The sequence below is a fragment of the Cuculus canorus genome, chromosome 5 (genome assembly GCF_017976375.1).
Source record: "Cuculus canorus isolate bCucCan1 chromosome 5, bCucCan1.pri, whole genome shotgun sequence".
Lineage (NCBI taxonomy): Eukaryota > Metazoa > Chordata > Aves > Cuculiformes > Cuculidae > Cuculus > Cuculus canorus.
Genome location: NC_071405.1, coordinates 66753022 through 66779636, shown reverse-complemented (window position 1 = coordinate 66779636; position 26615 = coordinate 66753022). Strand labels below are relative to the sequence as shown.

General features: G+C 44.1%; 2 protein-coding genes across 2 annotated transcripts; one reads left to right on the top strand and one right to left on the bottom strand.

Annotated features, from left to right (window-relative positions):
• Nucleotides 1-201: 201 nt before the first annotated feature.
• On the top strand, nt 202-4237 carry CLEC14A (C-type lectin domain containing 14A). The gene is given in 2 exon segments (XM_054068473.1): nt 202-259; nt 262-4237. Coding segments are annotated over 2 exon segments (1194 nt in total). The 5' UTR covers nt 202-216; the 3' UTR covers nt 1413-4237.
• A 4700-nt stretch (nt 4238-8937) lies between these two features.
• On the bottom strand, nt 8938-12396 carry SSTR1 (somatostatin receptor 1). Its single transcript, XM_009563615.2, has one exon. The coding sequence runs from the start codon at nt 12259-12261 to the stop codon at nt 11080-11082; it is 1182 nt and encodes a 393-aa protein (XP_009561910.2). The 5' UTR covers nt 12262-12396; the 3' UTR covers nt 8938-11079.
• Nucleotides 12397-26615: the final 14219 nt, after the last annotated feature.

Sequence of the window (26615 nt, the reverse complement as noted above, 5' to 3'; positions counted from 1 at the left end):
CAGTGGACACTGAGATCTTCCACTCCTGTCCTCGCCACCCTCCTGCCCTGACAGCAGAGTGGACGCTGAGATCTTCCACTCGTGTCCTCGCCACCCTCCTGCCCCGACAGCACAGCGGACACCGGCATTTTCCACTCGTGCCCTCTCCCAAGGGCGGACACCCGCCCGCCAGGCCTCCTGCCAGGCAGGGAGCCGCTCGTCACCAACAAACGGAGGATGCCGGGGTCAACGCCGTCTCCCGACGCGTTTCCTCGGGCAGCCCGGGGGTGGGACGGGGCGGGCGGCCGGGTGCGGCCGCCAGAGCCGCCGGGGCAGCCCTCGCCCCCGGCCCCGCGGCGATGAGGCGGGCCGGGCCCTGGTGCGTGCTGCTGGCCGCCGCCTGCGCCCTCGGCCGGGCCGCCGTGCGCTGCGGGGCCGCCGGCGCCTGCTTCAGCGCGCACCTGGCCAACGCCTCGTACGCCGAGGCCCGCGGCGCCTGCGGCCGGCGGGGGGGCGGCCTGGCCTGGGTGAGCGGCGAGGCGGAGCTGCGCCTGCTGCTGGGGCTGCTGGGGCCGCTGGCCGAGGCGGCGGCGGCGCCCGCACCCGCGCCCTCGCTCTTCTGGGTCGGGCTGAAGCGGGACGCCTCCGCCTGCACGGACGCGGGGCGCCCGCTGCGCGGCTTCTCCTGGGAGGGCGCCGGGGCGGCCCCGCGGGAGGTGCCGGCGGCGCTGGGGCGGTGGGCGAAGGAGCCCGTGCGCTCCTGCATCACCGCCCGCTGCGCCGGGCTGCAGGTGGCGGCGGGCGGCGGCCCCGGCTGGGGCTGGAAGGAGCGGGTCTGCCAGCGGGAGAGCCGGGGCTACGCCTGCCGGTACCGCCTCGAGGGCGCCTGCCCCGACCTGAGCGCCGCGGGCGCGCTCGCCCTCGAGTACCGCCTGCCCTTCGAGGAGCGCGGCGCCGGCCCCGGGTTCAGCCCGCCGGGCACCGTGCTGGCCGTGGCGTGCCCCCGCGGCGAGGTGCGTCTCTCCTGCCGGCCCGAGCGCGGCGCCTTCTCCTGGACGGGCGCCGACGAGCCGCTGTGCCCCTGCGGCGGGCACTGCGCCGGGGCCGTCGGGTGCCGCGATGCCGCCGGCGGCTTCGCCTGTGCCTGCGCCCCGGGAGGGCCGCCCTGCGCGCCCCCGGCCCCTACGGGCCCCGCGGGGGCTGAGCGGGGCCGCTCCGACGGGGGGAAGACGGGCGCTGCGCCCACCCCCTCCTCCTCCTCCTCCTCGAACTACGTTTTCATCCTGGTGACGGTGGCGGTGGTGGTGCTGGTCATCCTGGTCATGACCGTCCTGGGGGTCTTCAAGCTCTGCTTCGACAAGAAACCCGAAGGCGGCGGGGACAAGGCGGAGGGCGGCCCGGGGGAGCCGTGCGGAGCGGCGGCTGCCGACTAGCCCGGGCGCGGCGGGGGCCTCGTCCCGCCGGCTCCGTGCCCGCCCCGTGCCGCCAGCCCGGCTGCTGCGGGGACGCGGCGAGAAGGCGACGCGGGACTCTGCGGAGCGGGACCGGCGTGTTGGGAGCCGCGGGGCGCCCGGGCGAGCGAGCCCCTCCCCGGGCGGTGAAGCCTTCGGACTGGCGCGGGGGGAGTGTTTGCCGGCCTGGAAAGCAGTTATTTAGGTGCTGACATAAGTAAAATATAAACATATCAGCCTGGTGGATGGGAAGATTGCTTATCTGCAGCTGCGACAGTTGTGGGGTTTCATCTCGGTGACTTCCTCGGGTGCGTTATTGGGAGCAAATGGAACGCTTTGAGCGCTCGTGTCTTGTAATTTAGAAGTCACTCCTCGCCTGAGTGAGCTTCGTTCTCTGTCTAATTGCGTTAGGAGAGGTTAACTGCCGTAATTTTCGAGGAAACTGTGACCCGTACTCCTTTCAGGCTGACTTTCTTATAAATGAACATTTCTATGCTTAAAAGGTCATTAAATTGCTGAGGAAGTGGGAGGTTTAACGGGGAGTCACTTTTATATTTAAGCTGATGAAAAAAATAAAGGATGACTTAAAACCTTAATCACTGCTCCGTTTCCTACTGCGTACAATATTCATTTTAACTGTAGCAGAGCAACACGTTTTTCAGTTACAGTTTTTCTCCGAAGGGTTGGTTCAAAACTTGGTTTCTTCATGCAACACTTGGCTCCCATAGAATCAATAGAATCAAATAGAATCAAACCATAGAATCAAATCAGGAAAGTCGCTGACAAACCCAACACCGGGAGAAGACTTCACGTGGGTCCAAGTAGAGCATGAAAATCCCATTCTTCTTAGATATATTGTTTTCCAACAATATTGTGTCCCCCGAGAGTAAGGAAAGAAGGATTTGCTCCTTGTTCCACTTTCTAAGTAAGCTAAGCACTTCCTATGTGATTTCCCGTGGGAATTCCTGCAGAGCTGCTTTCATCCTGGCCATAGAACTTGCTTTGCAGTTCAGAGTGCTGATGCTCACTTATTATCATTACAGTTTCATTCTTCAATTAAAGTAGTGATGCTAAATATTGATTCTATGTTTTCCGAGTGCAGTAAGACACAACTAACTGGATCACACCCAAGCCTTTTAGAGTGCGAGAAATGTTTCCTTCCTGTAAAAGAAACTTAAGCTCTGAGATGTCTTTTAAAATATGCTTTTTGTTTGTTTTTCTCCCTTTAGAGCTGACTTCCTGACTAGTGGTTTCATTTTGTCACTTACCTGTTGACTTTGAAGAACTGTCCCTTGCAATCAGTAATGTGTATTATTCTTTTTGCAAGAAAAAACTTGAAGATTAATCTGGTGTAAATATTTGCTATGGATTAAGTATGACATAATGTGGGTTTTTTCCTCTTCCTCTTTTATATGAGCTTCTCTAACCTATTATTTCTATGTTTTCCTTTTTCCCACGCATTAGATGGCTGAACTCTTAGTTGGACTGTACAACTGTCCAGATATGGTTTTATAAGCTCTAGAAAAATACTCTTAATTCTCTCTTTCAGTACTTTTGTCAAGCACACAGTGAAGTGCTGAGTCAATCGCCTGTAATTCACTACTTCGTTTGGAGTCTCTCAGGATCTGACTGACTATTCAGTTAAAATGTGCAAGTTCATGCCCTTGGAAGCCATTCACCTGTCTCACCTTATTATTCTCATTTCACTCTGCCTTGGCTTCCTGTGAAATCGCATTTTGATTTCAGAGGTCTTTTTTTCTCGCACTCAAAATTCAAGATTAAACATTAAACATTTGTCTAAAGTATTACACAAGGATTCTGTTGTTTTCCTTGGTTTATAATTTGACTCATCTGCAACCAGACTATTTTGCACCTAAGGATGAGATCCGTCTCACCAGATGCAGACATCTCTAGCAACATCTGGACTCATCTAGACTCCCTTACAGCCAAAGGAGAGAAATATGTACTTGCTGGTAGCAATTTCCCTCATTTTACACTAGATGCTGAAAACAGGGCCAATGAATTGCCTCCTAAAAAATGCCATTTTTCTGCACAGCTGTAAAGAAAACCTAGGGGGACTATTCATATTTAAACACATATCTAAAATTAAATCAGAAAAATCAGCTAACCTGAGTCTCCAGCTGTGCAAATCACTTTTCTAATAGCAAGTTCACAGAGCCTTGTGTCTCTTCAAGGTATGGCTAAACGGCCACAATTTCACCATGGCTTCTATTGTTTTTACATGTTAGACATTCTTGTTCTGTTTGTTCAGGTTTCTTTACTTTCTCTTTTCAGTCAATAGAATATAAGGCCAAGAGCGTTTGGATTTGATTGGAACCTGAGCAGGTTTGAAACGCATCGGTTTCTCTTTCTCTGCTCTAATAGTCAGACCAAGAAGTGGATGATTTGCAGGAAAGGATAAATAATTTCTGCTTTCCGTGCTCAATTTAAGTTGTGGCTTTCTTAAATTGGAAACCAATAGAAAACTGACTCGCAACACGGATTATAGGCTCATATCATAACCAGGGCAGCTTCAGTGCCGGGTTTGCTGTTTGCATCCATAGGAGGAGACCAAGGTCGTAATGAGTGAAGCGAATCGTAACAAGGATTAATGTACTAAATGTATCTGGTTATGAAATTGGATGCAACTTTCTTTTGATTCCTATGTAATACCATACCTATGTAATACCTATGTAATACCATCAAATGTAAATATTTTTCCAAAACATAGCAGAGATGGAGACAAATCTTGACCTTTTCCCTCGTGTTACTTATATATCCTTTGACTAAACTTATTACACCACATCTGTTCTCCGGTACAGGAAACCATTATTTCTTCCTATATTAAAACCAATTAAATCACATATAAACACTGTATCTGTGATTTTTACAATAGCTACGTGTGTAAGGAGGACTTTAAATAATACCGTGTTATCAATTCGAGCGGCTCAGTTCCCTGGGCTAATGTATGGTGTTGTAGACCCTGTTTTTTGACTGGATGTGATAATATAATGGTAATGAAATAGTGGACACGAGAATCCGTGACTCCACATTTTAAAATAGTGATTTCTGCGAAGAGCAGCAATGTCCAAACCTCTAATCTATAGATCAGTGGTCCAAAAGGTGTCCCGTGTTGCCAATTATTAAATCTAATTTTTAGATTTTCTTAATTCCTGCAAAGACAGTTCGACTGGTAGGCACATTTTATTCATGAACGTGTGATGAATTTTTAGTGGTTTGTATTCATCAAATACTCACAAAGTTTTAATTTTCCCCAATTTTTTTTTTTTCAGTAACGATTTATACTGCTGAGAGCTTGATTAATTGTGTTATGGGATTAAAGTTAAATCTAGAAGTGGACCTGGGCAAAATTCAAATGCTTCAAAGAACTTTTCTCCTTTTTTAAGTGCGGTATATACCTTAAAGAAGATTAAAAATTAATGGATTCTATGCTTCCCTTAGGAAGCATAATTTCCTGTCACTTAATAGATTTTTTTCATATTTTCAGACCTCATTATCTTTCCTCATTTTTTTGCACAGAGCTTAATCACTGGTACATACAACTTAGTTTCTTCTAGGTATGGTATTTTCTATTTCTTCAGGATGTGGACATTTATTAAGGGTGCGGAGTGGTGATTCATACCTTTCACTAATGATATCTAAATGACTTCAGATGCAAACACAGCGAGGGCAGCAGCAGTAGCCACGGTCCTAAGCCTTCAAAATAGGTTAAACTTCATGCCTTTCCTTCCTCCCACAACGTACAGCCTCGCCTTTCTCTTCTGGACTTGTAGAGCTCTGGCACTGGCGTACTGGAAAGTGAATATAATTGGCTAATCATCTGTTTGCAAGCAAGGTTTATCTTCCCTTTTCTGTATTACGGACTTGAGGAACTACTTGGCTGTAGGTGAAGTACCTGAAGAGAGCAGTGGAGGAGGGCAAGGCAGGGGCATGGCAGTGTGATCCCACGTTCATTGTGTCCTTTCCTTCCTGACACCTCCCAGTTCTTTCGTATTGCAAGTCTGAGGCAGAGGGATGAGGAAATAGCTACTAGGATGTATTTCGTGGATAATGTAAAGAGTAAGGATGCTGCCAATCCAAGGAGAGCATGAGCTGAGGAGGGAGAGAGAAGAAAAACAAGCGAATATCCATCTTTCCGAGGATGTATCCATCCTTACCGTCCTCTCACTGTATATCTTTCAGGGATTAGTTACGCAAAGTGTGGTGGTTTGCAAACAAATAAACAATTTCAGTCATTAATGCAGGGACGGCAGATGGGCTGTCATAGACCAGAAAAAGCACGGTTTTATTTTGGAAGATAACCATTAGGTCTTGTGTTTCAGACTGATAAGAATGCTTTACACTTTTCCCTGGAACATAACACAGCAGCATAAGAATACACAGACAAATAATAAAATAATATAGAAAATATAAGGCATAAGATAATAAACGTGTTTAAATATCAAAGTTGTTCTTGTTTTCATGAAGACATATGAAACTCCTTTAAAAAAAAAAAGCTTCTTTACAATCTTGCACAGTCAGTTTAGCATCTAAAAATGTATTTTGTCTTTTTGTGACAAAATGATATGCAAAATAATAGCAATGATTTGAGCTTGCCATTGTAAATTTGAGTACCTGCAAGTCCCGCATGAATCAGTTGAACTTGTGGGCCTTTGCTTTTATCGATCTGTCAGCACCGGCACTGACGTTACTCAGCATCGTTCGGCATTGTGAAGCGCAGTGCCCTTCCAGAAGCTCACAGGTTCCCTCTGGTCTGTCTTACAGTGTTTCATGAGAGCAAATACAATCCAATTTCAGTGCTTATCACAGTGATCAGCATGTCCCAAGTCACAAATCCAGTGTTTCTTACCTATCCTACAACCCCCGTATGCTATGTGTTTGGGCACTTTTATCTGACCCCTTTCTAGTCGGGAAACTCAAGAACCCACAGACTGACCCTAAGTCATAACACGCAGCGTAAGAACCTGTATAGAAAAGACTTCTTTTGAGAAGAGGAAGAGTAGAGCTGGTTGTCTCTACATTTATGTTGCTTTCAAGGTGACTCTAGCTATCAGTCATGATAAACATATAATGACAACTATATTCCATCCAGCCTGGAAAAAAGATGCCTCTTTATCTCAGGCAGGACACACCACCTCGTTGACTCTGCTTCATCACTGCTTTACTATTCTGTGAAACCCAGATTTTAGGCATTTTGGGGGCAAGGTTGGAAAGGGGTAGGCATAGTTAGCTTTTATTGAAAAGCATCTTTCTTGTCAAAACTGTCCTTGGTTTGTAGCTGTCTGGTGACTTTGAAATACTCCACGGTTCACCTGTTCTGCTTGGTTATTTCCCTCTAAAAATATAATAATCTAAAGCATTTTTCTCAGAGAAGTCTAATTAGTAAATTGCCCTTTTTTGTTGTCACCTGTGGTTATCAATCCAATAAGGCTCTGTGTTGACGAGGATGGAGGTGCTGAATACACAATGCAGTAGAAATATTTCATTCTCCTTTAGAGGTTTATAATTCATGTCCTGGTCTGTAGAGCCCTGGAGTCAGGTAAGGTTTCTAGGGCTGAAATCACGGGGTCCAGTACAGTGGATTGATGTTTTTTTCTTCAATAATCTCCTTTGGCTTTTTAAAAAATTATTTTTCTTGGGCTTTTGTTTTGGCAGGGTTTTAAGACACTAATTTACACCACTGTTCCGGAAACATGGCAGAGAAAAGTCAAATCTTACATCAGTGGGTCATTTGAGTTCAGTAAGATTTAGTTTAAAACTGGGATGCTGACTTTTGGAAACTGTTTAAAATATGGTATATAGTGTTAATAGAGTGCCACACACATTTCCAATGCAGATTTTTAATTTTTCAGAAACATCCAGAAACACTTTCATTTTATTCCAATTCAGTGGAAACTTGGCATTCCAGGAATGGTTATTTGACATCCAGAAATCTGATTCTCATTCTCTGTGAAGAAATCAGGTGCGTTCTTTAAGCGTCAAATGCAAAGAAACCATACACTCTATAATGTTCTCTGCTGTAAGGACCATGTCAGGAGACAGAGGATCCGCATGTGGCCATGACCTTTTTCATCCACGACCCAGATATGAAGTAACTCTACAACCAGTCTGGTTTAAGCCGACTAATTGGACATCACAGTCAGCCCCAGGAATATAAGACGCCCCCTTTGCTGCTGTGGTGGGAAGCCTTGTGAGAAAAGAGAGTAATTTCCTGTGTGCCCTCCTTTGCGTGGGAAAATGCTGCAGAGGTATCTGATGTATGTGTCATGCGAAGACCATTCTCTCTTTGTATGTACCATGAGAAACAGTCCAGTCCATAGATACTATTCAGTATATAGGTCTGAGGCTAAACAAAGAACAACAAAAGCGAAGTACTACTGGTTATAAACTACAGTTTACCCATTTGCAGATGGATTATGTTATAGCTGTATAAAGAAGTGTAACGTCACTGGGAAATAAGTCACTGCACTCTTTTTTTCACTGAATTAAGCATTAGTTCAAATAATTTTGATACGATATCAAAGACTCTTGTTTGCAAATTAAAAGAGTGCTTTTTGTTTTCTGGTACACATTATTTCATGTGGACAACATTTTTTTTCCCCCTGGTAGTTAAGTTCTACTGTTTAGAATAAAAACACAGAAGGAACGAATTTTTCTTTCTGAAGCAAATCACTCTTAAGAGTGATTTACAGCTGTTCATCATCTCTCCCACTGCCAAAGTCAAAGTAAACCTGGGGTGAAAAATAGTCGGAAGAGCTGTTGGTTTAGAATAAACAGATTTTGTTTCCAGCTGCAATAACAGAGGGTATTTTAGCCAATAATCATAGAGGCACTGCTGGCTGGGAGTGGGTTGGTGCATCCATCTGAAGGAAAGCCTGCCATCTACTGAGGCACCCACAGCCTCTGCGGCAGCACCCAAACTACTCTGCCAAGTGTGAACACCACCCCTCTAAGCTCTGCCTGGGCGAACTGAAATTAAAGCACCTACACTGTGCAGGCATCCATCACAGCTTTGGTTAAAAGCAAAGTGAAACAAGCAAGCAAACAGAATAAAATATAAAAAATAAATAAATAAACCCAGGCTCAACTTTGCATCAAAGCTGAGTATCAGGTATGAATCGCTGCTTCTTAACTTTTGCTTCATTGTGTCTGATGTTAAATCCAACAGCAGAAAGTAGACTATTAAATCTGACCATACATGACAATGTCTGGTGAAGAAGAGCACATAAGATTATGAGATACCCTTCTGAAGAGATTGTGAGTGAGATTTTCATCGAAGCTCTGCAAATAGCATCTTGTGGTATCATGGGGCGTTTTAATGTTTTCACAGATGTTTGGTTTCTGTGAAAAGTTAAATAAGCTTATAAAGAGATTTTGTCTTTTTTTTCTCCATATGTACATGTGAAACATTACCAAAATTAATATTTGCATGCTTTCTTTAAATGAGATCCCCTGGGAAGTGAAAGAAAAGAAACTGTACAATTGATAAAGCTTTTCACAAAATATTTTAATAAGGATGTAACAGCTTCCACATTAGCAATTTTTAAACTAAAAGGAGCTGACTCACAGCCCATTGAAGTGGCTTAGGACCTTTTCTCTCATTTCGATGGGCTTTGAATCAGACAACTTTGAAGTACTAAATTTATACATTCATTTAACAGTACCTAATTTTTGGTGAAAGAAATGTACAAAGTAGTATCCTGCATTTTGCCACTGAGAAAAGTTAAATTCAATAAAAACCTGTTGTAAGTCCACCACTGCAAATGCTAGATGCCTTAATTGTCAGTCTGACACTTAACGCTGTACTTAAGCACCATATCTACCAGCACAATGTTACGGGTTTGCTGCTACTAGCGATTTTCCCCAATCTCTTGTGTCAGATTGGTGGTAGTTATAATTAATAGAACCACATTATTGTGCTAGAAAAGTGATTTGTCACAGCTACCGGGACACCTGCCACTGTGTGACATCGTTAACATCGGTGGTAGAAAGCAAAAAAAAACCATAGCTGCTTATTTCAACACAGTTCATGCCAATTATTACAACTGCAGTAAGAAGGAGCAGGGATAGAAGGGTTTGTTTATTCTGCTGTCATTTCTCAAATAAGAAAGCTTCATTCACCTATATGAAAATTGTTCTGTCATAAGAGGGGAAGAGAGAAAATTCAGGAGAGAATTTTTGTGGAGGAGACAACAGAGATGGAAGAGTTAGAAAAAGTGACAACATTTTTATCTGAAAAAGAGCTTTCTTGAGCATCACCCATTTAAAATGCAACCTTGCAAGCAGCCACTACAGACGTAAGTACACCATACAAATTGCTTCAGAGAAACACATTCACAACACAGTAACAAGAATCAAACAAAAAAAATCAAACAAAAAGAAATCTGACACATACAAAACCCAAGAGTTCTCAGAAATGAGACAATAAGAAGCTTTGGGCCAGTATATTACATTGGCAACATAGGAAACCCATTTTATTTTTTTTTTAGTGCAACAGAAGAAACTGGAGCTCGGGTCATAGTCATTATCAAACAGCTACTTTTTTTGTCAAGTATTTATTCCAGAGCCTGATGGGAGATTTTGAAATTAATCCCTCTTTTTTTCCACGTAGGCTAAAGTGACTTTGCAGTCACCCAGGTCATTCAAAACTGTCTCAGCTCCCTTCATTGCTGTTTCACAGCTGATGGAGCAGTCACAAGACAATAGCTTCACAGTCTAGTGCTCCCTTTAAACTTTATTATAGCACACTTTATTGTACCTGTGGACGCATTCAAACGTTTCCCAGCTCAGTGCTCCCCCCCCCCGACTCCTGGCTCAGTGCTCTGCTCCCTGTGAGTCACGGGACTGTTTATCTCCTGTTATCAGCAACCTGCTGCACAGCTCTGAAACACAGCAATAATCAGATTTTTTTTTTTCTGAAGACCTTTTCTGCTCTGCTTTCCCCGAGCGTAGCACTGAGAGACAGAGCCCCCGTGAAGTAAAAGCTGTCTGCAAAGCAAAAGACGGCTCCATTACTATGCTGTTGCTTTTCTTGGGGTGTTTTTACTCCCCTCTTTCTTTTTTATTTCTGGCAGGGCAGCAGAGAGAGGTTACTTGCCCCTTCCTGGAGGAGGACAAAGTATATGTTAGGGGGTGGTTCTCAGCGTTTCCACTCTCTGAAGGGAAGGTGCATACCAAGAGATGCTGTGCAAAGTCACTTTCCGTCAAGGGGAGTCTGAATGCCGGGGCTTGACCGAGTCAGGCTCATCTCAGTGGCCGGGGGGGTCCCATCAACCGAGATGGAGGACAACCTGTACAAAAGGTGAGGGGAGAGTCACTGCAGGATCCCTACAGCCACTCGTCAGACACAAGAGAGGGGCAGCAGATCCTAGCTCGACCCATGAGTGCGGCACTTTGCTAAGGTGTCAAAGCATGAGCAAACGCATCCGCTCTCAAGGGAGGCAGATGGGGGGGAATGGGGCAGTAGACTGAGGACGTGGGGTTTTCTTCACTCCCTCTTGTGCCAAACACCACTGTTGGTGCACAAGACCAAAAGCCCCTCCCTCCCAGCTTCCCTATGCCACAGCACTGGCCTCGCTCATCCTCCTGCTGAGGGGCAGTAGGGGAGCCCAGGGGCAGGAACGCTTCCTCAAAGGGTAGTAATCCTGGAGGTGCAAGTGCCATTCCTGTACATGCTCCCCGATTCCAAGTTGTCTGGGGGAAAGTCCTCCACGCTGTATGCCCTGCTCTTCAGGGCAGTGGCATAGTAGTCGATGGGTTCCTCTGCAGCATTGTCCATCCAACTGAGGCAGAGCAGCCGCTGGAAGGACCGCTTGAAGTTGTCCGAGAGAAAGCCATAGAGGATGGGGTTGGCACAGCTGTTGGCATAGCCCAAGATGACTGAGAGTTGGCTGATAGTGGCGTCATCCTGCTCTACAAAGACATTGACCAGCTGCACAATGTAGAAAGGCATCCAGCAGATGACAAAGACCATCACCACCATCATGACCATGAGGGTGATCTTGCGCTCCGAGCGCTTGCGTTGCTGCCAGCCAGCCTTCAGGGCCACCATGCGCATCTTGGCAATGATGAGGATGTAGCAGAGGCAGATGGCCACCACAGGCAGCAAGAAGCCCATCAGAAAGGTGTAGATCACAAAGACCACCAGCCACCTCTGGGTGGGCTCCGGCATGAGCATGTTGCAAGCCACTGTTCCATCACTGTTGGTCGCTGTGTTGGAGAAGATGATGATGGGCAGGATGATGAGGATGGAAAGCACCCAGACGCCCAGATTCACCATCTTAGCTACAGTGGGTCGACGGTACCTAGCCGCTTTGATGGGGTGCACCACGGCGACGTAGCGGTCCACGCTGAGCACGGTCAGGCAGTAGATGCTGGTGAACATGTTGATGGCGTCCACGCTGAGCACCAGGCGGCACAGCAGGGACCCAAAGGGCCAGTGGTGCAGCAGGGTGGAGGTGACCAGAAAGGGGACGCTGAGCATCAGCAGCTCATCTGCAATGGCCAAGTTGAGGATGTAGATGTTGGTGGCCGTCTTCATCTTCGCGTAGCGCAGGATCACGTAGATGACCATGGAGTTGCCACACAGCCCCACCAGGCACACCACGGAGTAGATGAACGAGATGAGGATGGCGCTGCCCTGAGACTCGCTCAGGGTGCTGTTCGGGGCGCCGGAGGAGTTCCTGCCGCCCGAGTCCATGCCCCCCGCCGCCGCCTCCTCCAGGGCGCCGCCGACTCCGCCGCCGCCGGTGTCGCCGCCGCCGCCGCCCGCGCCGCCCGGGAGCCTCGTGCAGGTGCCATTGGGGAGCATCCTCGGCGCGGCCCCGGCTCAGAGCAGCGGGCTCCCGCCGCCGCCCGCGCTCGCCATCCCGGCGGGGCTCCCCGCGCGGCGCCCGCGGGGCGCGTCCATTGTGAGGATGGGGGGGGGGGGGGGACTCTGCCGGCGCCGCGCTCCGAGCGCCGCTAATTGCTGCTCCGCGGCTGGTCAATGATTAATAGGCAGCAGCGCGTCACCAGCTACGAAAAGGAGGTGGGAGAGAGAGAAGAAAAAAAAAACAAAAATGCGGGAGACGTAAGTGGGTGTCTCTGGTAACCACCCCCCCCCCCCCCTCCGCCTCCCATCCCGCCCTCCGCTCGCGGCCCCCCCGCCCCCCCCGCTCCTCCCGGCCGGTGCTGATCCGCACCCCGCAGCCTCCTCTGCTCCCCATCCCTCGCAGCGGGGGCTGAGCCAGGGGCACCCCCGGGAAAAGGGACCATCCTTTCCCCATTAGAGCAAAAAAACCTGCGTCACGGGCGGGGGGGACAGCATCCCTCGCGCCCGCCTGCACCGCTGCCGCCACCCGCCGTCACCGCACCGGCCCGGGAGTGGCACTGACTACGGGGTACCACACAACCTTTCATCCTAAGTGCACAGCACCGCCTGAAAACAGCAGTGCCCACACCTCCTACCGCCACACAGCCCTGCGCCCCTCACCTTGTCCTGTCCCACCATCGGATATCACGCATTCCGTACCCTACAGGGCTGCCCCGTTTGCGTGCTTCGTACTGAAATGTGCACACACGCACCCCCCCACACACACACCCACGCACCCCCCCATACCCACACCACGCACACACCCACACACACCCCCCCACACATCCATACACACACACAACCCACACCCACACACCCCCCCCAGACACCCCCACACCCCCTCCCACACACCCACCCTCACACCCACACACACACCTCCACACACACCCCCACACCCCCTCCCACACACCCACCCTCACACTCACACCCACACACACCCCCCCACACACCCACCCACATCCACACACCCACACCACACACACACCCCCACACACCCTGGCACACCCACACACCCCACACACACCCACATGCACACACGCACACCCACACACCCCCACACACACCCACATCCACACCACACACACCCCCACACACCCACACACCCCACACACACCCCCGCACACCCACACACCCACACCCGCCCCGTGTCCCTTTCTGACAACCCGGCACATGTTCTGCCTCTGTCCATCACACACCCAACAGTACAGGCACCAGTTTGCACGCTACAGCTCACCATCACTAATTACACCACAAGAGTGCCAAGGCCACCCTACCTGCGCTGCCGTGCAAACACACCATCTGTCCACTCACCTGTACCCTCACCAACTGTTTCCACTCATGCAATCACTTCAAGCTCAGCCATCACTTGCTGCATCACCAGCGCAGCACCCCCTTCCCTTGATGTTGTACTTAAAACACGTGCGTATCTCTGATGGGGTTGTGTAGAAAGGAGAATGTAAGCCCTCACCACCATATGGTGGTGCAAACCATCTCCGTTCATACACTGCTTCTACATATACATAGACGTCATCGTCCCACTCTACACCCACACACCCACAAACTCCTTCCTTCTACACACTGACCCATGCCATGCTATCGTAGTCTCTAGACTGACGCTGCTGCCATATGCACGTCGTCCACATCACCAGTTCTAAACACATATGAACAATAGGACATAGTCCTAACACTGCATTTAATACCCTGACAAGCATAATTTTCTGGAATTGTGGAATCATATAATGGTTTGAGTTGGAAAGGACCTTGAAGATCATCAAGTGTCCAATGTCTAATCTGAACCTCTCCTGGCACAGCTTGAGGCCATTTCCTCTTGTCTTATCACCTATCCATGTCTCTATGATTTAGAGAGGTTGTCGTGGGGGATTATGTCAAAGACTTTACAGAAGTCCAGAAAGATTACATCCTTTGCTTTTGCCATGTCCACTGATGTGGTCACCCCATCATAGAAAGCCACTAGGTTGGTCAGGCAAGACTTGCCTTTGGGGAGGCTGTCTCGAACCATCTCCCTGTCCTCCATGCATTTTAGTGTAGCTCCTAGGATGATCTGTTCCATGATCTTCCCAGGCAAGAGGTGAGGCTGATAGGTTGATTATTCCACCCTTTTTAAAAATAGGGACAATATTGCCCTTCTTACGTTCACCAGGGACTTCTGACTGTCATGACTTTTCAAGTATCACGGAGAGTGGCTTGGCAACCACATTTTGTATGGCAACCACAACATTTTGGTGTTTTTTTTCAGTATATGACCTTCACATCCACCTGTTCTGGGCAATATGTGTCTTATCTCTTTATATGTTATAGCTCCCTGCATACAGTCTGTCCTTACATACTTATACACAACCACCCAATCAGTTTCCGTATACCACCGCCATCACTTGGCCATATTGTGTTAGCCAAACATACATACTCACTAACACACACCCCCCCTTACACGTGCTCGCTGCATCGGCATTCCTTTAGCACATACATGCGAAATGAATACTCAGTAACTGCGTATTTTGTTGACTCTAGCCACTCATATATGTGAGCACACTGCACCTGTGTGGACACCAACTTGTCACGGGATAAACTGTCACCTATGAGCACCACCTGCTTTTGTGAAGAACATGTCCACGCTGCATTAATGTCACCGCAATGCGTACACTGCTCTATGCTCCCCACAGCATCGCTATCTGGAGAATCACACATGCATCCTTGCGTCCTACTCGTTTTACTGTGCTTACCCATCACCTCCTACAGTTCACACATCTTGTTATAACTGTCTGCCCACCTTCATGATTATACATGTTAGCAGTGCCCACCACTTTAATATGCAGATACACGCGGCATTACCATCAATTCATTATAACCCGTCATTAGGAATTTATTCTCTTTAGCCCCATATATAACTCCATACCCCTTATGACCACAAGCAACTATTCCAACACATACACGTAACCTATCTGACTGTATGAATTTCCTTGTTGTCAGTCATCGCTTCTAACTGCTATACACCGAGACACTCCAATGTGACAAGTGTGTGCTCTTTGACATCTTGTCAAAGGTATTACGTTTAGCACATGCACACTTTTGCATGACACTTAAACAAGCTGTTTCCTTTTCTTCTGTATCTAAAAAGCAGTCTGTGAATACATAAGTATTTATACACACCCTTACACATAAATGTAAAAAATAAAAATAACCCTACTCAGTTTTTAGTAATTGCACTTTGGATGATACTCTTTGTGACTTTTGAGGACTTCTTGTGTCCTCTATAGTGTTCTAGTATAAAAATGCATTTCTTGAGCAGCCTTTGCAAATTATCTTTGTGTTCTAGTATAGAAATGCATTTCTTGAGCAGCCTTTGCAAATTATCTTACCATTCCTAAGACTGTTGCTGTATATGAATGTTTTAGGTAGATGTTAGAGCACCTGTGAAGGTCACACAAAATTTTCTCAGAAGATTCATCCTTATACTTGGGGTTGTATATTCTGATGTGCTGGTATCAGAACTTCAGCGAAAAAAAATAAGATATTTAACTATAACACTCAAAATCTTTATTCGCAAGTGTGCTATCTGACACTGCTCAGATATCTACAGCTACATAAATTCAGCTGGAGAATTATTTTCTTTAAAATTTATATGCTGGGAGAATATGAATCAACTTGCAGTCACTGATATGAGAAGAAGAATAAGTCAATAGCTGCAAATCCTTCAACAAGAACACCTGATTGACTGCAACCCTTTAGTCTGTTTGAAAACCTGTAGTTCAAATATAACACAGGTTTTGTTTACGTAAGCATTTCTTTTCAGGGGCGTTTACTTGTGGATTATTGATTGAGGGGTTTCTTTCTCTCATAGTGTTATAAATTGGCAATTTATAACATCACTATAACTGTTTATAACAACAATAGCATTACTAGAAATGTGAATTAGAAGAGACAGGAAGCCAAGAGCTCTCAGGGAGAGGGGCTTGAGAGGGTCTCTCTTGAGAGGGGCTGCCAGAGGGTGGGCAGAAGACTTGGCAACTTTTTCTCCCTCATCCACATTATCCTTTGGGAGATGACTGGGGTGTCAGGGTGAGGTCCATCCCAAGCACATCTTAGGGTAATACTTCTATGCGGCAAAGTCCAGGGCTCCAGCTGATGAAGCGCTACCCACTCTGATACTGGAAGCTCGATCCCTTGTTTTCTTCCCACAGCTGAGCACTAACACGATCAACTCCATCTGAAGTACTTGAGGCAAGAAAGCCAGTGGGAATTGGAAACAGCCTTCTGACAAACACTTCTCCCGATGGTGAGCTAAGGCTGAGTCTCAAAATCTCCCACTTAAAAAGCCCCTGCAAATGGTTCACAAGGCAGATGACACATTTTCTGTCACCTTCTTGTCACAGTGTCTCAAGTATTGTAGCAAGAAAAAGGAACCAATCAATCAATTTAAGAGGAAGCCTATGATCATTTATTAAATATTTAACCCCCAGGAAAATATATGAATGGTTTTCACCAGTGTCTTTCAACTTCTCAGCACTGCAGTGATGTAGTACCCCATGAAACTGCTCTAATTTGTATACACAGTGAACTTTCAGCAAAGTCAAAAGAGTTTTGGTAGGCTAAGTCTTTTCAATGGGGTCTCACTGATTAGTTCAGTAAAATGTCTTCTGTTCGAACTGTAGACACCCTGTGCACCGTTCAAACTGAATGTTTGGTAAATCTTACTGAGAAATTAATGACTGAGTGTTCTCTTACAACCATTTATTTCTACAAAATAGCTGTAGTTTGGGTAATCAGTTGAATTGTAATCTGTCATAGTTTTGTTAAAAATCATTCAGTACTCATTTCAATTGCATGGTTTTGGGAGTCATGCATTTTTCATGACCTTTTGATTAAGATAGAAAGTTTCAGGCCACTTAAACCACTCAGATGTAAATTCTGTTCTTGCTTTATGACTGATATCACCGGATGTGCTGCGAGTCAACAGAGATTTTAACTTTTCATTAGGACGTCAACATATTTTAAAATGTTAGTCTTTTAATACAGCTGTTGTATCTTAGATGTCATGATTCTGGTTATCATTTTACTTTTAGCAGAGCTCCTAAACTTCACATCAATTTTAGATATGGTTGAAAATACAGTGCAAATAGACAGATGGAAGTGATTCATTATAATGGCATGTTAGAAAGCGTTTTCTACTAAAAGGAAAATTTTGTCATTTGAACTTGAAAATTAATTGAGAAATTAACATCTATTCTGTAATAACAGATGTTTTAAACCACATTCATCAGAGTCAAGCTGTTGCTTAGTGAACACATAGATGATTCTTTGTCTCTTGATCCAGATGCATTTATTTCAGACTTAGCTGCTGAAAGCGTTGAATTCAGATGGTTGACAAAAGCTGCAATACGTTGCAATTCTTCTCACTTCATCATGTTTTCTACGGTAGTAGTTCATAACCGACAGAGACTACCATTACTGAAATCAATTATCTGACAGTTGTACAAAATTGCTCGGTGCCATTAATTTTTTCAGGAAAACTGAGGGCTGAACTTACGTGCTGACAGCGCACTCTCCGAGTTCTTAAGAGCAAGGTTGCTGCCCCACCAAACAATCTCCACTTCCAAATTCCACTCCAAGCATTTGATGTAGTCTGTGGTGGTATACCATGCAGTAAAACAGAAGGCAAACCCTTCGAGTCTGAAATGATCAAAGAATTATGCAGTTTTATCCTGCATATTTTATTAAGTTGAATGACTGTTTTTTAGTTTTCTAAATGACCGGGGAAAAAAGCCAAAAAGGCTATTTTTTTTTGTTTTATTTTTTTATAAAATAGAGCTTAATAGCTTAAAATGTAGTCACAGAGTAAAAAGTTACAGCTAGAAAAATACAGTTGTGAAATAGATTTATTGCAATGGTCACCTATGCTCAGTATGTTAGGGAAAATTCCCCATTCTAGCAAACAGAAAATTCCAAATAACAGCAACAATAAAAATATTTCAGGTGATGCCTCTCTTCTGAGTTGAAACTTGACCCAATGCAGATGCCCTAGAACTGAACTCTGCTGTAATTCAACACCTTCATTGACTCTTCCTGTGCTGAAAGAACACCTGGAGTCTGTGGAGTGTGAAACAACCATGTGTATCATAACACACGTATTCACATCACTGCCTCATAATGTGAACAGGGGTTAAAATGAACCTTCATACAGGCTTCATCTGTGCGTCTGAGAGAAGGTACTATCAGCCATTTCCACAGGCATTTTGCCCCAGGTAAGTGTTCATCTCTATCTGTAACGTTATTTTCGTCTCTATTTCAAACCTAAACTACTTGGTTTTAGTCTCTGACTTATGCTTATCATCTTCTTTTGACACAAGAAACACAAATTGTTGTTCACTTGTCTACCTTCTCATTTACCCAATTGCTGTAATTTTCAGACAGGAAAGGCATTTTGCAATATTCAAAAGTATTTGAAAGAGAAGATGGTTTAGGTGAAGATCGTGAAGCAGACAGGGATGGGAAATGGTTCTTTCAGCTCTATGTCATGATCAATAACATACCTCGTGTCATCCCATCATCTCAGAATGCAGGCCAATTGTGGTAATATGAAATACAGGCAAGAAAACAGTTTTAAGTGTATGCATTTGGTTTGAATATGTACAGACATGAGCTCTTGGATTAGCAAGTGTGCATGCAAAGGAAATAAACGTAATAAGCAACATCCGTGTTTGCTTTCATGTATTAATGATGACTCACATACTTCTTGACTCCTTTCAGACTTTATGCTTTATTGCTGGGAGAAAGCCTGCATCTTTCCTCTCTGTTTTCTCCGGCTTTTCTGAGAGCTTCCGAGCGTCACTCTGCCAGTCTCTGTAAGCCACTCTAGTAAGATTCCTTTCGCCTCCGTCCTTGTCTCTCCCTCTCTCTTTTTATTCTTTCCCCTTTCTCTCATCTCCCCTTGTGAAGCCAGAACCCCTTTAGTAGCCTCTTTAACTTCATCAGTGTTCGTTAACACTTGCAAAAAGTGCTGTCTGAGGCCAAATTTACATTAGCAAGTAGTGCAGACCAATAACAGGAGACACGTAGAGTGAAAAAGTTAGTGCTGGTCTGGATATCACATTGTGAGTTATTTTAAATTTTGGACTGGGATGAATGTGTTCCATGGATTTAGTGCCTGTTTGTGGTGGCAGTACACTAAGTGTGCTCCTAGAGCAGTCAATTTCTGCACTCAGACACCACTCCCCAATGTCATTCAAAAAGAACTAATGGTTATATTAGGAGACATACGTGAAAAGTAATCCAAATTGAGCCACTGATTTAGGTACACCCTGAGAGCTTTATTGTGGTATTTCATGCCCCACTTCCTTCACCATGATGAATGGATATTAAAGGTCGATCCCTGTTTTTTATATGTACAGAACACTACTTTGAGCAAGAAGTTTGTTAGCATCTATTCAAGGGATGGGAGACCCTCTCTGTTTCCTTTGATCTTTCTAATAATGTCTGTTGAGAATCAAAATTTTTACACCACCATCCAGATTTAGCTTCTTTCATTTTTGTCTGTTTTCTTGTTTTGCTATCACTCTGTGCACCTCTTCCCCTGTATTTTCAATCAGTCCCTTTTTGATGCCAACCAATGTATGCTTCTCAACCTGTGAAGCTTTCTTGTCCATAGGATGCTATGCCTTCTTTTCCCCAAAATGCCTTTGTTACTGCTACTTCAAACATATGAATAACGGAGAAAATTAAGAATCGTGCCATGTGTCAGCATCCTCAGGAAATGGCAAAGTGTTACTACGATGCCTGAGAGCTCAGCCCTGGGGATGGTTTAGACATCTAATTCTCTGTAAGTTAGGTACCTAAGCTATGAGCATGCCTGCTGTGTCAGTCTGCATTTTAGTAGCCAGCGGTCGCTGGTAAGTGTTGTAAGGCAATCCTGCTGCCAGTCACTAAGCTCTGGGAGAAATCTGGCTGTGAGAGCTCTATGTGTTCTGTAGGCATGGCCAAAACACCGAAATTTTCCCTTAGAGCTCAGATATCAGAAGAGCTACCTTGGAGGTAAGAATTGGGAGACAGTTCTGGGTTTTAAAATGCAAACAGATATCCCAGCCATATCCAGATCACACTCGCTGTATTGTTTCGGGAATTTTCAGGATTCCCACAACAGGCCAGAGGAGGGGGAATAAATCCAGATGTTTACTTATATTATCCTATGAAACTATAAGATGTTACTTTAAAGGGTTCATGTTAGGATGTATGATATGCTGGTCCAGCTATTGTTAAAATACCACTGAATTAAGCAAAGGCAGTCGCCTTTTTTGGAGGGGACTGTGGAACATGAACAAAGTATTCAGCATTCCCCGTACTGATGGAAACAAACAGATCACATTGTGCTAGTACGTGATTGTCAGATAATAAAACCATAATTATAAAGATGGGGTTTTCTAATTAGATTGGAAAGTGTAGAGATATTGTATGGTACATTGCAGCTCTTCTGTCTTCCATAAATTGAAAAACTATCTGTAAATACAGGAAAAATGTGTAAAGATAACTCTTAACTAGACTATACCATTAACGGTGGTGAAAAAAACAACTGTGAGTGCAGTTCCTTCCAATCTGTACCTTGATATTCATTTCTGGAACAGTTTCAGGTAACAGTAGGCAGGATGCTGGTGGCCTGATGGACAGAAAAATTCTGAGGTTTTTCTCCTCGGTCATCAGGGTGCATTAAAGATGGAAAATTCATCTCTTGACTGTTACCATGCTGTGAAATAGGCAGAATTATTTTCAAGCTTATGAATTTGAGTGAATCAGCCAGTGAGGATTTTGTTTAATACTAAGTACAGAAGAACAGGGAGGGAAGGAATTGCTGAAGGCAGTGCTTGGCACTGTTTTCCTTTTGAATGTTCTTGATGTGTTTCTTTCTGTCACTGACGCCTCTTGTTTGTATCAGCTCTGATGGTGCCATTTTCATGCACCTCATGTATCAGCTAATGTCACAGAGGCTGCTCTGAAACAGATTTTGGATGTTTAGCTTGGGTATTCATTGCAGAACTAGCCCTTTTGAAATTCACATTTGGCTTTGAATATTCCCCTGGAATTAGGCCTTGTAACAGATGCACTCAACCCCTTGACCAAAACGGCAATATTTTGGTGCCAGCTCTGGAGGAGGTAAAGACCTGAGATGCAGCCAGGCCAGGAACAACTCTAGTTTCAATGTGTTCTCTGAAAATCCACAAAGAAACAGAGTGACACACTGAGCATGGAGATATATGGGCTTGGAACACCCATCATGCGATGAACACATGAATAGCAGGTAGCTTTTCCAGGACTTATTTATGAAAAGATAAAGTTGTGGGTGCTCGGTACAGGGAGTCTCATGCATACCTTTCCTGCTCCATGTAATTTGACTACAAGCCGACACTTTATTTATTATTATATGGCAGCTTAAGTGAGCCTATTTTGAGCTTTTTGTGCTAGGCAGTGTGACTGAATGGTGGTAAACTTCCCTCAAGCTGGGACACCTCTCCAGGTTGCTCCTTGAGTCAGAGACATCTTACACCAACAGCAGATCTGTGGTGAGCAACTGATAGCATGCTGAATTAATACTTAATAGTAATTAATACTTAAGAAACATTACTAATCCATCTAATTAAGTAGTATTAATTATTATAAAATTTATAGAGGTAATTCCATTAGACCGTTGTCCATTAGACATAAACCATTGTCCAAGACTAAGATTGGAGCTATCTGCACGTGGGCTCCATAAGGAGTTTATAAAACAAGGGGTTCCACTCTGAACCTTGTGACTCAATGGGAGGGTCTTCTTTACTCTTGCATCCTCAGTCTCTGTCTGAATCACTCTGATCCTAACTCAACTTTCCTTTGCATGTTTCTTCCTTAGAGTAATTAATAGAGTGAAACTTTCCATCAAACTTTGTTAAGTCACACTTTTACAACACCATATTAAAACCACTTTTGCTAATGCCTTTGATAGTGGTTCTTTAAGCCATCTAAATCACCTCAATAATATATATTGCTGTTTCTCTCTTTTGAGTGTGATTCATTCCACTCATTCATGACAAACTGGCATAGTTGGCAGGATCCTAAATCAGGGTTGGCAACAAATCATTGCAGTCGACAGGATGGAAAGGGTTATCGCTAATTACTTACAGAAGCATGAAATAAGTCCAGGTCTCAAATTCTCAGAATAATGGGCTCGCGGCTACTGGTGTGATTGGGGTGTTATTGAAGAACAATTAAAATTAGCAAGAGGATATATAAGAAATGTTAAAGGAAAAGGAATTATTTCTAAGATGGTAGGGCCCTCCCTAGAAGCCTCCTGTCAGGATAGAAAAAAACATAATAAAGAGAGTCAAAATCTGAGAGAGGAATATAAGGCAGAAAGGCAGCTGATTATTAATGTCCCTGCAAATTGAACAGCTGCACAACCAGTTACAGGAGGAAAAGATCAAGACTATGCTCACACCGGCCCCATAAACCCTCTACCCCATGCAAATTAGGAAATTAATTGTGTCCCCAGTGGATTGGGATGATGTTTTTGGGGTGATTATGATAACTATGATGAGGGAAATTATGAGGGAAATGAAGACCCCCTTGTTTCTCTCAGGTACCTCTGAATTTGAGGCTAGAACCATTATTAAAGCAGAACACATTCGGATTCCAGTTGGCCCTCAATGACAACTGAGATATGGGAGTACAAATTTCAGTTCTAGCACAACAGAAGGCCAAGTAGCTGAGTTTGTGACCCAGAGAGCAGAGATTTGAAGTCACCGGAGTAAATGGAGCAAGTGCTACTTGCCAAACCATGAAAGGCTATTTATGGCTCCCGAGTGAGAAGTGAATATCATCTACCTGTTTTGCAATTAAAAAGCGCAAAACATTCTGGGGTTTTATGTTTAGACCAAAAGAAACTAATTTTGTCTACTCTGCTAGGATTTACAATTATTAAACTACGCAGCCCGCTTTGTTCGAGGTCTTGTTAGTTAAATCTCATTGTAAAGCAATGCTGTTTCTTTCTGCGGCTATGCAGAGACTCAGTGAATACACCTGGGCTCTCTTCTGCCAGGATCCAAGTTTCCAGCTTAGTATGTTTCAGCAGTCACAACTCACATGAACTTCCCAGTGATCTGCAAGCTTTCCGTCCTTTCTGTGCATTGCCACCGCTTCAAGAAAACAAGGTGGAAATACAATGCAACAATATTTCTTGTTATCCTGTTATCCATGAATGAAAAGATTATTTCATCTGTCAATTTTTTTATTAAAACTCCAACACATTCTTTGCACTCATGTGGTTTTAGCACTGCATTCTTGGTATTTGTGGACCTGATAGTAAGCTCTCAGTGGCAGCGTTTTGGGATGCATAGAAACAGAGGTTGGTGTGATAGAAGGCTGTGCTGCAGTGACAGCTAAGAATACGAAGAGTCACTCTTCAAAAAGTTATGAATAAAGTAAAAGGGAAATGGATTTTACAGCAATAGTTGTTGACCTTCTTTCTCCTTGCTACCTCGCAGTTTAATGAAGTTGATTATGAATCTGCTGAACACAGTAGTAGTGAGTTGTTCACTGTAATTTTTGGTCTATGCATATTTCTTACCTACTCGGTCCCTAATTTTAGCATTGATTTTACTCTTATGATTTTATAGTCTGCATGGATTTATTTTGTTTCTTATAAGAAAAGAAGTAAATAATCCTCCTAAATGTGATTTGCATTCACATGTAGGTAAGAAAGCATGTTAGTATTTTCCTGTTGTACTTGTGTGAAAGGCTTACTCAGAAGAATTTCATCTTTATCATAAGGTAGTTAGTCTGTTTAAAATTAGTAAACCACACGTGCTACAAATAAATGTGTCAGTACCTTCAAAGTATTTATAGATAGATATAGAAAGCGGTATTTTTAAGCTTTTAACTTTATTAAACTTTTAAACTTTTTACTTTACTTAACACTTTTAACTCCTAACTTTGTTAACTTCTCAATTTTCTGGGCACATACACGGAGGCAGGAATGTTTACTGGTTTTTAGAGTCCAAGGAATATACCCTAAATTTCTCCCCTTCCTCTGCTTTATAACCTGTTTCTAAATAATGGGGCAAAACCAAGTCTGCGAAACATGTAATGGAAGTTGTCATGGAAGCTGTAACTTTGATTTGTCACTCCTTCTAAAATATTCAGAAATCTCTACACTACAGGAAAGCCCTCAGCATCCAGTGTTGCTCGGGCAATGCAAAAAAGAATATAGTCCAAAAGAGAAATTAGTCATGCGTATTTTGGGTAATTATGATGACTGCGATGAGGGAAATTATGAGGGAAACAAAGACCCCTTGTTTGACTACTGCACTGATTGATCCTGACATTTGTTTTAATGAAATGTCTTGGTTAGATCAGCTGAAAGAGCCGTGCTTATTGTTTCTTTGGGGTATCATTGCATAAAGCCTCCCTTGTTCTTCCATTAATGAGATGTGAAAGCGCTGCTCCCGCAGCACTGCAAGTGCAGGGACCCCAATGGCTCCAAGACTGCTTTGGGCATTCAGGTTGCGTAGTGGTTTGTGTTTTCTTGTCAGCCTTAAAATTTGATCAAGCTTTCCTTTTTTTTTATCTTTATTTGTTCCGTGATTGTTGACAGTTTGGGAGAGTTTAGACTTCATTTTTTTTTTATGATCAGACCTATTAGTTTCACATTCTACATTAGGAATTCAGTTTTGCGCTCTAAATTCCTACTTGCTAAGATGTGACAGAGAGCCTTCTATAATCACACACTACTCTTACAGATTATTAGTTTTACAGGAGTAATAATCCTGGTGAAATTGATTCATTACAGCAATTATGGTTAGTTTCAGGTTTGCTACCAAGTCAATTGCTGTCAGCGTGCCCTTATAACTGTTTAATTATAACAATAATTGTAAAAGAGAGCACGCTTCAATGTTGATAAAGACGGTATCTTGATATTATGTTATCACTGAGAGGGCAGTTAGGGTAGTTAAGCTTTGCATGATCATTCAAGTGACCTTTGTGACTTGTCAATGAAATAAGAAGTTAAATGTATTTTTAAAAGGCCCTGGAAATTTTCACTCTCACCAAGTCTCTCTAGGCAAAGATCAGAAATCATGTATTTCCCCAGGACAGTTTACATGGATACTAAGATTTTTTTTCCCTGTGTTTCTGTAAAACACCAGGCCATTTGTAGGCAACATAGAGCATGCAGTAGAACACCCCAGCTCTCCCAAGACCTGAGATTACAAGCCTCATTCACACATAGTGCCCACACCTGATGAATTGATATAGTATTTTCACAGGAGTGACTGGAGATAGAAAAAATTATCATTTTTCTCTGCATTACATGCTGTTGTTCCCCTGCTGTGCTCGCCTGAACACCTCCCTGCCGCAAAACTATTGTAAACTCAAGTACTGGGACTGCTTGATAGTCTCCTTTTTGTTGCTTATACCATGCAACAATTAAAGTCTTGTGAGAAAAGACTTCAGTGTAATTATGCTTTGTGATTTGAATATAGAGAACTTATTTGCTTAGCAGAAGGTCTGATTGGATGATACCTGTGAGGTGTAATTTCTGTCAGTCTATGGAAAAATCTTACTGTATGTTCTCCAGTAGCATCAGCAGTCCCTTTGTACCATTATAATAGGGATGAAAAGGGAGGGGAAGAAATGGGTGGTAGAAGTACCTACATTTCCCCCTCCAATTTCACCTTCCACTGAAATACATGGTCCAAATGGAGGAAAGTGAGCAGCCATCCATCGAAGCTTATGTTTGTGGTCTTCCCGCAATTATTTTAGTAATAACTATAATAATATCCAGTCAGTCCAAGAAAAATCAGTGTCCTGTTATCCTGCATAGAGACACAATAGAACAGATTTCTCAGTCCGAACGATTTATGGTTCAAAAATGACAGCAAGCAGAGTGGGGGAAGCATTACAAATTCCTCGAGAAGTTGGAGAAATGAGAGAATGAGGACTGATTTTTTAAAGGCATTTTGGTATTTATGCATTGAAATATTGGTGGGCTAAATATAAATAGCAGTGCAAGACTCAGAGCCATAATTTCTTTAATTACTGCAAATTAATTCAAATTATACTCAGAAATATTGCTAGCAACTTAAAAAAGCTTCTAGATGAAAAAAATTTAAAGCAAAGGATTGTATTAATAAGACTTAATGGTTCTCTGCACTAGCTGCAAACTGGGTGACCTTGTACAGGAAGGACTTTTGCATACAGCCCGTTCATATGAGCTTTATAAACACTGGACAGCTGAACAGTAAATACTCGATGAGGCATTCCTTTGTCTCAGTTTT

Bases quoted from the DNA above. Each gene is read 5' to 3' on its own strand.
- SSTR1 (XM_009563615.2), bottom strand. From the start codon at position 12,261: ATGCTCCCCAATGGCACCTGCACGAGGCTCCCGGGCGGCGCGGGCGGC.